This window comes from Juglans microcarpa x Juglans regia, chromosome 6S (genome assembly GCF_004785595.1).
Source record: "Juglans microcarpa x Juglans regia isolate MS1-56 chromosome 6S, Jm3101_v1.0, whole genome shotgun sequence".
NCBI lineage: Eukaryota > Viridiplantae > Streptophyta > Magnoliopsida > Fagales > Juglandaceae > Juglans > Juglans microcarpa x Juglans regia.
In genome coordinates, this window is record NC_054605.1 from 1,254,685 (window position 1) to 1,267,902 (window position 13,218).

At 33.6% G+C, this 13,218-nt stretch overlaps 1 protein-coding gene across 1 annotated transcript; it reads left to right on the forward strand.

Moving 5' to 3' along the window:
* The first annotated feature begins 10,284 nt into the window (after window positions 1–10,284).
* On the forward strand, window positions 10,285–12,265 carry LOC121237352 (bidirectional sugar transporter SWEET10-like). Its single transcript, XM_041134061.1, has 6 exons — window positions 10,285–10,462; window positions 10,759–10,795; window positions 10,890–11,100; window positions 11,214–11,375; window positions 11,513–11,632; window positions 11,749–12,265. Exons 1-6 carry the CDS (start codon window positions 10,420–10,422, stop codon window positions 12,016–12,018), a joined length of 843 nt encoding a protein of 280 aa, XP_040989995.1. The 5' UTR covers window positions 10,285–10,419; the 3' UTR covers window positions 12,019–12,265.
* The last annotated feature ends 953 nt before the right edge of the window (window positions 12,266–13,218 follow it).

A 13,218-nucleotide genomic window follows, 5' to 3' on the forward strand; every position in this document is an offset into this window, starting at 1 on the left:
TTGAAACCCAATGCCCATATTGAGTCAGCCTCGTTTAGCCCGATCAGAGAAGCATGCCACAATAGAAGAGAGTAAGCAAATATACATGACACAAAAAAAGAAAAAAAAAAAAAAATCAAACACAGTGCCTCACAGCACTCCAGATGTACGAAGAAATTAAAAATAATCATAGTTTTCGGAAGGTTTTTAAGAAATATTAGAGTTAGAAATCAATCACTCATGCCACGAAGAACAACTGTGGTGTTCTACAAATGATTTACTACATGCAATAAAGAAAAAACTCAAGCTTTGCGAACAGTCTGTGGTTGCTGATGGTGAAAAGGACGATGCAAATGATATTGACTTTGGAACATTCTGCAAGAAAAAAACACAAATCAAACACCCAAATCTACATCCAAGAAATAAGAAATAAACGAAGAAATTAAAAAAAAAAATTCACAGCCATCATCTTCATTTAGGCGATACTCCTCATCTTCGTTTACCCTTGCTATTGTTGGTATTGGCCGCATAAAGAGGGGGGGGGGGGGGGGGGGGGGGGGGTACGATGAGGGTATCAAGCCGAGAGGAAGAGAAAGAGAAATGTAGGAGAGAGAGAGAGGTTTGTGAGAAATTGTGAATCAGTCAGTGCATAGGGTAAGAAGGAGATAGAATGAGAAAAAAAAATTTTTTTGCTTCTTTTGGGCTCTAAATACATTTTCAAAAAATTAATCTAATTTTTAAAAGAAGAAATAAAACCTAATAGAAATAAAATCTTAAAGAAAAATTAATGTTTTAAAAGATTTTATTTCCTTCTGTGTTGGTTATTTATATATTATTTTCTTCATTTATTAGTTATTTCTATTTTATGATTTGTTTAGATATATCATTTCAAAATGTAAATATATTAATTTTTTAACAAATTTATTGCTTTAATAACATATCTGATATTAATAACAAGTTTCATATTTGCAAAATGTGATATTAATTGTTCAATTACAAATTTTACATTAATAACAAGTCTCATATTCATAATACCATTAATAGTGTTATTCAAAACATTGGTAATAAGATATTTTATTCCATGCAATATTTCATTCCGTTCAATTTTTGATTGTATAAATATTGAATTTATTTATTCCACCTGTTATTATTCTTGATATGTTATATATATATATATATATATATATATATATATATAACCTCTTCCTCAGTTTAATTATGGATATGATAAGCGATTTGTTTACAAAAATTTGTTTCACTCATAATTTTTATAAAATATAAACTATGTATTGCATCAGGAATATTGCCTAGTACATTAACTCGTTTTTTTTTTTAAATTATATAATAAAGTTATTAATTTAATATTAAAGAATTCAGTTATCCTTGTAAACAAAAAATACTCTGAATTCAGTAATATTACTCTATATTCTGACTCAATAATTTTTTTGTGAACTTAATACATTATTATTGTATAGTAACTTAACATTATTCCTTCGTCACCTCATTATACATAAAGTAACAAAATATATTACTTATACTATGTATAAAAAATAATACATATAACACATAAAATATATACAATAAAAGAATATCTGTAAGATTCTAAGAATATACCTAAGATTATATATATATATGTATATATATATATATATATATATATATATATAAGTATTACGAGTATTGTGATGAGCTCATAACGAGTCGAACCAAGTTTATACGAATATTGTTCACAAGCCTAAACCGAATCGAGTCGAGATTATACAAATTTAACTCGACTAATATTCGAACTAATATTAGTGGTCGTGAACAACTCATTTATTAAATGAACCAAATCCAAATCAAGTTTATACAAGTCGAGCTCAAACTGTTCACGAGCAGCTCGGTTCGTTTGCTACCCTAGTAATAGATATTATTTATATATAATATTATCCCTATGATTTAAGTAAAAAAAAATAGTCAATACACGTGGCTAGGTTTGAACGTCAACACGTAACGTTCGAACGTTACATGTATAAAAGGCAACAACAGAATCACAATTTGGCCATTCCGTCATTTCAAACGTTCGATTTCCGTCGCCTCCGCCGTCCTCCTCCATCACCGCCGTCGTCAAAGACCACCACATTCATCACAAAAGAGGTAGGTCCTTCTCTTTAACTCGTTTGAAGCATAAAACAAAGTAGTTTTAGGAGAGTTTCAATTCCCATTGGTGGCCAGAACTTTAACTTAATTTTTTGGCCACCATGAGTTGCCAATGGCCAAATATGGCTACCGTAGAAACCTTTCTTAAAGTCTATACTTCATTTCTACTATAGCTTTTGGCCAAATTGTGTGTATTTTGCTATTTCGAGAATGGCTGAGTTGACTAAGCCATTCCTGTGTCGTAACATTTGAACGTTATACAATAGCGTTCGAATGTTAACAACTGTTGAGTTTCAAGTGGTCATTGATGTTCGAACGTGGAATTATATACATTCGAATGTTCGAATGTTCTGAGACCACATTCGAACATTACTATCACATTCGACGTGGTAGAATACGTTTGAATGTTAACTGATGAGCTTCGATTGTGGTAGAGTATGTTCAAACGTTAACCCTTTAGTTCTGAACAATGCACTTACGTCCGAACGTTTAAGTGGGAAATGTTCGAACGTAACATTTCCCTTGTTCACACGTGGATCAATTCTCATCACGTTCGAACGTTTAAATGTAAACACGTTCGAAAGTTTTAGTGTTTGACAGTCCCATTCGAATGCGTTGTCTTATACGTTTGAACTTTACTGATAACGTTTGAATGGGTATGTCTAAACGTTCGAACGTTGGGAGTGATAGTATTAATTTTATTACAAAATATTTATAACTATATTCTAATGTTTGGTTCTTATTAATCTATGATATGGCTCATATATTGACAACAAGGAAACGGGGCAGAGAGGGAGCCAACCCGGATAATGCTTGGCTCGGGGCCCGAACAGTCATGGCTATACGAGAAGTATTAATCAACGAGTTCGATGAGCTGACGTGGGAGTAGAAGACACTGAGAGACGTCTTCGTGAAGAGAGGATGGGTCCCGATGTCCTCGTTGAGGGGGAAGGTTTACCCCTCAATACTCCGAGAGTTTTACATGGAGATGTGCTCCATGCCCCAAGATGCATCCTCCCACATCGTGACTGTACGCGATGTACAGTTCGAAGTCTCGGCGAATGTTATCGTCGAACTGCTTGAGATCCATCGAGTAGCTGAGACGAGTGAGATTATACCAGTTGCTCAGGCTGGAGACACAGTAGCTCCTCAACACAGGGACACAGACCTTGAAGCAGCTGAGGCGCAGGCCGCACAGATGCAGATGTAGGTACATTTGCATCATCTACTGGCCTAGTTGAGGCCGATGATACTGCGCACGAGCCTCATGGTGATGACAGAGATGAGGACTTCTACGTCTTCACTAGTAGAGACCGGGAGCAGTTGGAGAAGAAGAACTCCTTCAACCAAAATCAGTTGATGCATTTCTTCCGTATGTTGCAACTTATTATTACAAACAATCTAGATCCTGTGGCACATAAGACCACGTTCAATCTGGCTCGCGCGCAATTCCTGATTGTCTCGACGGACAACCTCCTATACGGAGTCCTCCTGAGCCGGCTATTACTGGCCTGGAGAGTGCCACTCTAGGCGGAGGAGTGGGTGGTAAACCAGATGAGCCCCCTCGACATGAGCACACATTGTTGGAGCGTTGGACAGAGGAAGGGGTATGCTTGACGTCAGCCTAGCCTTGTACTATATCTTGTTATACCGACCTAGTTTGGGCCCAATGTTGCTCCCCAGACTGGGAGAACTGGTCAGTAGCCAATGGGTGCATCTGCGAGGGATGTCCGGCCAACTTGGGTTGATGCAGTCATCTCGAAGATGATATGCATATGGATCGACATATCGATAGGTAGATCGCACATGTTGAGCAGGCTGTCGCATAGATTGCCCATCGTGTCGATGTCCTAAATCAGAAGGTCAGGACACTGACAGAGGAGTTTCATACATTTGTGAACAACATGACCTTCTGAGTGTTGTTTACAAAATGTTATTATCTTTTGTATTTTGTTTACAAAATATGTATTGTTAATATTATTTAATTTATCTATTGTTTTGAATTTTAATTCTCAATTTTCTTTTATGTTAGCTTATCCAATTTTAATATTAAATTACAACACTTCAAATTTCAATCTTTTTAAATTTGTAATAATTGTTCACAAAGTATGCATTATTTTATTTAAAAACTACATAAAATTTAAATTATAGTCATATTTACCAAATAATCTATCCAACGTTTGAATGTCACTCACTAACGTTCAAATGTCACTAACTAACGTTCGAACGTTAGCGTTAGAAAATATTACGTTCGCATGTAAATATCTTTAATGTTCGAACGTCTATATGACGTTTGAACATTAATTTGCCTACATTCAAACGTCAGCCGAATTCTCATCTGGACTTTGTGACAGTTTGTATAAACCGTCACAAAAATTGGTTTTTTGTAACAGTTTGAGGACTGTCACCAATTTCAAAGTGTCAATAAATGACATTTTTGTTGTAATATATATATACTATATCCTGATCAAAGTAGAAATTGACCTCAATATATATGTTTTGTCCAAGCATAGAAAATGGAATTAGATACAGGAAAAAGCTCACAACCGGTCGGGTGAGTTCATCATTTTTATACCAGCCATTAAGAATTTGCCACGTAAGAGACTTACCAAACTATACTTTACACTCACGTTCACTGGATTACACTTTTGGATCTATTCTCTCTCTCCCTACCCCATTCCCGTTGCCTGCAAGCCTCTCTCTCTGTATGAATCCACTAAAAGCTCAACATTCGCTTTCTCTTCTCGTTCAAGGCCCCGAATCCATAGTGCCCTTGGAGGTGATTTCTCTCCTTTTGATTACCATATGTTATTCTTTTGGCTTTCGAATAAAATTTTGGGATTAAAATTTTTGAATCCACTGGAGTGAAAGATATCGGAAATCAAATATAAAAGTGTAACCTACTACATGCCGGTATAAATTTGTGATTGCTACAATGCTTATGTGGCAGATTCATAGTGGCTGGTGTAAAAATGGTGAACTCATCCGACCGGCCGGTAGCTTCACTCTTAGATACAAGGGTTACTTCTCCGAATCCATGAAAGCTCTTTCCAAATCTTGTACCGCTCATCGCTTCACCGGCAGTTTGTGCTTCTTCCCCTTCTTGTACTGGTTCCCATGGGCCATGTTTCGAACAATGGGAAAGTTGCTCCTTTTCCCATGACTGATCTCTCTTGGCATCCCTTTTAAGATCCAAAATTTTCTGTCGTGGGGTTGAATCTACCTGAAGCCACATCCCAAATTACTTCATCGCCGTGCTTTCCCTTTTTCCGTTTATTCCAAATGTATTCCTGTTTTCCATGTACGATCTGTATACATTTAAAATACATCATAGGGAGTTTTTCATACTTCAAGGGTACCCACATCCTTTGTCCCTGCATGTTGACTGTTCTTCCTGGTGGTAGCCCTCAATTTCAATTTTGACCCATAGATAGTGTCCCCACGCAACCCCATCCTCCTGGACATCCACCTCCTACACTAATCAATTGTCTCCCCAATTTGCTTCCTTGATTCCATAGTCCTGCAGGTCAATGAAAGATTATACATTTGCAATTTTCTTGTATCGGACCTCCAACTTCCCCGGATCTAGTACTACTGATGTGTTTTCCTCATTGGTTAATTTCAGTTGACATGACCTCAGAGGTCTGATAATTCCTCCATTCTACACCTCGTCAGATCAAAAGATCAGCGGAACAAACTCATCTTATTACTCAGGCAGTACGATGTAACAGAACTCCACCTTTTCCTTATCTAGTGAGACAGAATATAGGAGACTTGGTCTGAGAATATACTTTCTCCTTTATTCTTTAATATTATATATCGTAACTTTATCTCATAACTCTTATCTAAAAATCTTGACAAGCTAGTTTTGGATTTTTGTACGTATCTAATTTATATTAAGAATTATTATATATCAATGGTTGTATTCATAAGGATTAAAACATATATAATATTGTTAATTAGGATTCATGTGACTTCCTCTTAATTATTTAAAAACTTAAGATATTCTCAGTATAATAAAGTTTAGAATAATAACATAAATTAAATTATAATTTGAATCAAGCCGACTTTTATATGAGTGAAGCCAAGTATACTTTTATACAAGGAAAGCCAAGAGTCGTATCGTTTAGTAGTCGAAATTAGACTATCAAACTTTTGTGTTGGATCTACATATATGGTTTATTTAATGAACATTTAAATCAAACTAATTTTATTTTCAGTCAAATTAATCTCAAGTGGTGATATGTGGAGTAGTCTTGTTTATTTACGGGTCTAATTGTAGTGAACAAACTAAGAGAGATAAATTTAAAAAATTGAAAATCCAATAAATATTTTAGAAAAAAAATGTAAAAATCAGTAATATTTTGATATTTACTAATAAAAGACCATATTTTGATATTTACTACAAGAAAAACAAGTATTGTGATGGATTATTTCTGACGATAATGACTATTTATGACGAAAATAGACTATTTTTAGTATGAAATAATCATATTTTTGCAAGAAATATGTAGCTGACCATAAATAAACAATTTTCTTATAGTATAAATTAGGGAACTTTGTTTGACTTCACGTTAAAAGTAAGGGGAATGATGCATCCCGACAAAGAGTACTATTGATTTTAATTTTTTTTGACTTAATGGTTAAGGAAATATTTTTTTAATGATTTTATAAATTTTTTTAAAAAAATATTTAAGAGGTTTAAAAAAATGTTTGAAAAAAAAAAAATTACATGTTTGGTGAGAATTCTATTAATTCTCGGTGACTGTAACATGACGATCCTAAAAGAGATATTAATTTGTAGTAAAAGTTGCACTTTTCTTTACAAGAGAATATTATTGGAGCTTCCTTTGAAGTAGTACTGTGTTTTTAATTTTTTAATGGGTCCGACCAGATCTATATATTGACAAACACTTTTCAATCGCATTAAGAAAACTTAATTTAGAATTACATTTTATTCTCATGTATAACTAATTACCTACGCACCTTATCATTTCTTGCATGCCGTAAACAATTATATATATATATATATATATATATATATATATATATATATACACACATATCCACACGCATGCATATGCGTCCATTTTTATTGATTCAATGGGATTCTCCCTGGCAGCCTGCACCCTCCTTATGTTTTGGGTGCTTTTCTTTTTTCTGGATAACGAGCCGTATGAGTTTTTTAAACATATATAGAAGTTTAAAACTCAAAATAGAGATAAAATTAGTTTCGGTATCATTTGCATTCAAAATCCACCTTAATTCATCTCATCTCATCATTATAATTTTTTTAAATTTCACACAAAATATAATAAATATTTTAACTTTTTCAAATCTCAAAACAACTTTCCCAAATTTCCACACATAATATAATATATAATTCAATTTTTATTCTACTATTTATAAATCATCTCAACCCATCTCAACTCATTTCTAATTCAATATTGTTTATGAAAATCTTTTATTTTGAATCTAAATATTCTTAAATTTTAAAAAAGACTATAAATCCAAAAGCTTTTCATCTAATAATTTAATTGCTTAGATTTTGATTAAAAAAAAATAGAAACATATTATTTTTTAGCAAATTTTTAAAATTTATTTACCCACTTTTCACCTACCCTAATTATACGTACAAATCATATCTTAAAGGATTTTTATTCAGAAAACTCTAAAAGTATTCATAAAATTCAATTCACACTATATGATCTCTGTTGAGGCGGTAAACCAACTAAGTTGAGCCGAATTTGAAAAAGGGTGCTCGAGTTCGATTAGTATGTTTACTCGTTGGAATTTAGCTCGAACTTACTATGTGTGTTGTCATTTATCTAGTATAAAGAAAACCATATTACCTATAAAGTTAATGAAATTGTTCTTTAACTAAAAAGAAATATCATCAACTTATGTATTTATGATGTCATGCGTTATATATACGAATTAAAGTTAATCAATTAAATTAATTTGGTAATTGTCTCAAGTAAATGTGTATTCACTCATTCATTTATGACCATCAATAGGCTATAATCTATGTAATAATTAGAAAATCAATATATATAACATTAATGTTATATATATATATATTACATAATACATAATTAACTAAATTTATAAAATAAGTTGTATTACAAAATAAAAATAGTTTGATATAACATATAACTAGCAATAAAATACACAGATAAATATTCATAACTAATTACATAAAATATAATTCTATTATACAAATTATCCTATACACACTTTGGGGACATAATAAATATATTAAATAAGGTAAACTATAAATAAATTAATAATATATAAGTAAGTATATAAAATACAGCTAACATGTAATAAATATAACATATATATACAACATTAACACATATTATGAGCGTCAAAATGAGCTCAAACGACTCAAGTTGAGCTTATATGTGTTTTGTTCGCGAGCTTAAACCGAGTTGAGTTGGATTTATGCGAGTTTTACTCGTTTAATATTCGAACTAATATTAGTGTTTACGAACATCTTATTTATTAAATAAACTGAGTTCAAATTGAGTATATATGAGCTAAGTTTAAGATGTTCACGAGTTGTTTATTATTAAAACTTTGATAAACAATTTTCATACCCGAATAGTATTAGGCTTTATCAAGTATTCCCTTAATTTCTAGCTAATTTCTTCGTATAGCTAGGTAAGAGGTGGATATGAGAATGTGATATATAATAGCGGACGTCCGAGTAAGTATTTATGCCTATGTGGTACCAAAAGTAGTACAACAATTAACGAAATTAAGTTGTTTCATGGTTAGGGCAAGGCGGCATTTATAGATATCATTTATGGATCCCTCTTAGCCATTGTTTAGATTCGAAATTACTACAACTCATCTTATTTTATTATTATAATTTTTTTTAAATTACCACACAAAATATAATAAATAATTTAATTTTTTTAAATTTTAAAATAATAATAATATTTTATTCAATTAATTTAAAACTTTCTCAACTATCTTAATTAAAACTCAAACGGGACGGATTACTGTTTGATTACTTCTTTATGCCAAGTGTGCAGTACGAAAACTTGGCAGACTTCGCCGCTCAGCCCACAGTGCGATTACACATCAAAAAGCTGCTGCTAATTTAGAAGTGCGTTTATCAAACCCTAGGGATCAGCAACTCTCACACCCGTCTACTTCTCTACAAGAGCTAGTGCAAGTGGGCCACTATAAATAGCTCTTTCTCTAATAGTACTACACTCCCTATATCCAGTGCCTTCTACTGCTGGCCTTCTGCTTTTTTCCTAGCTTCGTCTGGCGCTATGCATGGTGTTTTCCCGATTTTCTAATGCATCACTAGCCTTTTGTCAGGGAAATAAGTCAAAAATAAAAGATCTTCCAGTCATTTTCTAATTTAGATCTATAAAATACGAGAATATTCTGACTGTAAAAAATGAAATTAATGGGCAAAAGCTCATCCAACCAGACTATGTGGGCAAATTGTACAAATGCTTTCCTGGATGGGTTAATTTAATTATGACCAGGCGTGTTTGTTTGGTAGTGTGTTTGAGGGAACGAAGGTTAAAGATTTATATATAATGTTAATACACTTGCTCGCTCATCTTTATACTCTCATATCCCTAATGATAATATTGTCCATAATCCTCAAATTAGTTCTCGTTTGGGGAAAAAAAATAAAAAAGTCTACCCGCACGTAGTACTAATGTGATAAAAGTGGAATCATGATATATATAATAGCTTTAAGCCTTTCGAATATTGCTCATTAAGGGAGAGTATATTGCCACACCCGGCCTGGGAAAAAACCTACCTAGGAAAATCATGTTAACTGGCCTAGAACTGAACTATCATGAGTTGGAAACCCTAAAACCATTCAGTGGGTAACAACTAGGAACTAAAGGACCTCATCGGTGGGACCCCATGTATTGTGCGAGTACTAAAAATGGTAGAAAGTAGGGCTTACTTGGTCATCAGAAGGTTATTTTTTACGACAAAGACAAACTAAATAAGGTTGTACCGGCAGTATTTCAGATTATACCAGCAGTATTCATACTAAACAACTGGATATAGAGCCGAAAGTTACTTTGATGTTTCACACATGCCTGCAACTCGAATGCGTCGATTCGAGTATTGTCCAGCCTCTATAAAACGCTGACGCCCTTTGCTTCTATGCTTGTGCCTTAATTAAGCGGTATGAGATAGCTCACAGCTTGCAAACATTTCATTAATTAGCTAGCTAGAGAGACAGGGAGAAAGAGGGAGAGAGATCAAGACTTTACGTTTTTGGTTCGAGTGAGTTTAGTTGTGTTTGCAAAAATGGCCATTCACCAGTCATGGGCTTTTGCCTTCGGCCTTCTAGGTAGATAAAAAGTGTTATTAATTAGCACTACTTACTTAAATTGATGTATTTTTCTTTCATCCGTTCTTCGTCCTCTTGAATTGAACCGTGTTTCAGAATATATATATATATATATGTGTGTGTGTGTGTGTGTGTGTAATGATTTGATATACTCTAATGCATGTTAATGCACATGCAGATATAGAATATATATAAATACTAACTAGCAGTCTTCTCACAACAATGGTTGAATTGGTTGTACAATTATTCAAGGAATTAATTTAGTTATTCATGATCTTTTTTATTTAATTTTGTAGGCAACATCATTTCATTCATGGTTTACCTTGCTCCACTGTAAGTAGTGCTCTTTTGCTGTTTTGATTGCTTTATTTTTCCAACTTACGATGACTAATCAATGATTCTTTGTTTCTTTTTGGGTTTCTTGCAGGCCAACATTCTATCAGATATACAAGAAGAAATCCAGTGAAGGTTTCCAATCAGTTCCTTATGTGGTTGCACTCTTCAGTTCAATGCTGTGGATATACTATGCGATGGTTAAGAAGGATGCAAATCTCCTGATTACCATAAATTCGGTTGGCTGCCTAATCGAATCCATCTACATCGTGCTGTTCATATTTTATGCAACCAAAAAGACAAGGGTAAACTTTATCCTCCGTTCTTAGACTCCTTATTTATTTAGCAAATGCATACAATATTATATCTAGCTCATGATCATCAACATGCATAAATATATCGGTCTAAACACTTGCAGATACAAACTGTGAAGCTTCTTCTCCTGTTAAATCTTTTTGGGTTCGGCCTGATGGCTCTCCTCACTCACTTCCTAGCAAAGGGTGCAAAACGTATCTTAGTTCTTGGATGGATTTGTCTGGTATTCAACCTTGGTGTATTTGCTGCACCTCTCTGTATCATGGTGAGAAGTTAACAAGAAATTTGTATCCCTAGTAATTTCAGAAACCGTTCCATTCTACGTACGTACCTTAGTTTCACATCACTGATTAATATATGTTAATCATGCAACTATATATATATATATATGAACTTATACAGAGACAAGTTATGAGAACCAAGAGCGTCGAGTATATGCCATTCCCTTTATCCTTCTTTCTAACCTTGGGTGCTGTGGCGTGGTTCTTTTATGGCCTTTTTCTCAAGGACTACTACATTGCTGTAAGTGCATTATTAACGTACTTCCCCCAACTACTTACTCGTTAATTAATGTGTCCGGCCGTTCTACGTTCTTTTTTAATTATCTTATTGCTAATCTTTTTGCGCATTGAGTACAGCTTCCAAATACAGTGGGCTTTATCTTCGGCATTGCTCAGATGGCGCTCTATCTAATTTACAAGGACGCGAAGAAGGTTTCGGAGGAGCCGAAGCTGCATGTACCCGAACACATAGTTGATTTGGTTAAGCTTAGCACAATTGTATGTCCTGAAATGAATACCATTGTTCAGCTTTCAAAGGCAAGCGATAATGAAGCAATTGGAGATCCCGCTGAAAAAGAAAAGGCCCAAGAAAGCAAGGAAGACATGAATGAAACGATTAAAGCTTGAGAAATATTAAAGAAAATGCATTCATGATGCATATATGGTTTTTAATTTGCTGTATTAATTTAGTTTTGCTAATTTTGTAATCGCGTCGTACGTAGTTAGTTAGTATCTTAATTTATGCATGTGTAGTTTGGTGTGCATGTTTCTCATGATGTCAAGGCCGGGTTTGGTAACTTTGGTGTACATCGTCTCTCCCATATTGTCCCTCTCAAGAAGCACCTATTCTAATTAACGTAATCCAGTACTCTTCACTCCAAACATCTCTCTCTGATCTCTGATTACTAGATACTACTACCACTTGACATAGCTACATGCAGTATATCCGATCCCTTTTATCATTTTATTCACAAAGGCAAGGTTATTATCATGATTCACTTACAGTTGCTAATTAATTAATGTGCATAGCCTGATCTTATATTATTGTCAGCAATAATTACTATATATATATATATATATATATATATATATAGTTTTTTGTTTCACCCAGAACATGAACTCATATCAGAGATAGGTCAAAGACAAATTCCATAAGACTGCCAAAGCAACAAGATGGTATGTAGTTACTGAGAATATTCTGTGTAGTGTCCTGCATATATGGGTGGAGAAACAAACATAAAAAGGCTCCCATCAGATAAATAGTGGAGAATTTTTGGAGAAATTCAGATTCTGTCTTCACTGTCGCAAGTGACTTAAAAGTTGGTCTCAATCAGCCCGAATGGCCCCACCTTATCAACGCTTAGTGGGAGCCCCATGGCAGAGTGTGGAAATATAAAAGAAGTTATAAAAAAAAACACGAAAACAGCTGGTAATTATAAGCATGACTTCTGTACGTTCTACATTTTCTTGTGAAAAAATGCTAGTGGCAGTTGAATGTGTAAGTACGTACAATTACTTAAAAAATAAATAAATATGAGATTCATATGAAAAAATTATTCTTTTAATAGCAAGCTCTGCTCTTTTTCAAAATAACTACACGACACTTATGCAATTAACGATAGTACTATACGTAGGAACAAAATGCACAATATATATATATATATATGTTAATGGAAATGCACATAACACCCAACTAAATACGTGTACTTTAATCATAAAATTAAAAATTATATGTTCTGTAACCGGTCCGGTCCAGTCTGGTCTGGGACAAAATCTAAGACCGAATTGGTATATACTGGTTTTGCATTTTCTAAAATCGATTACGCC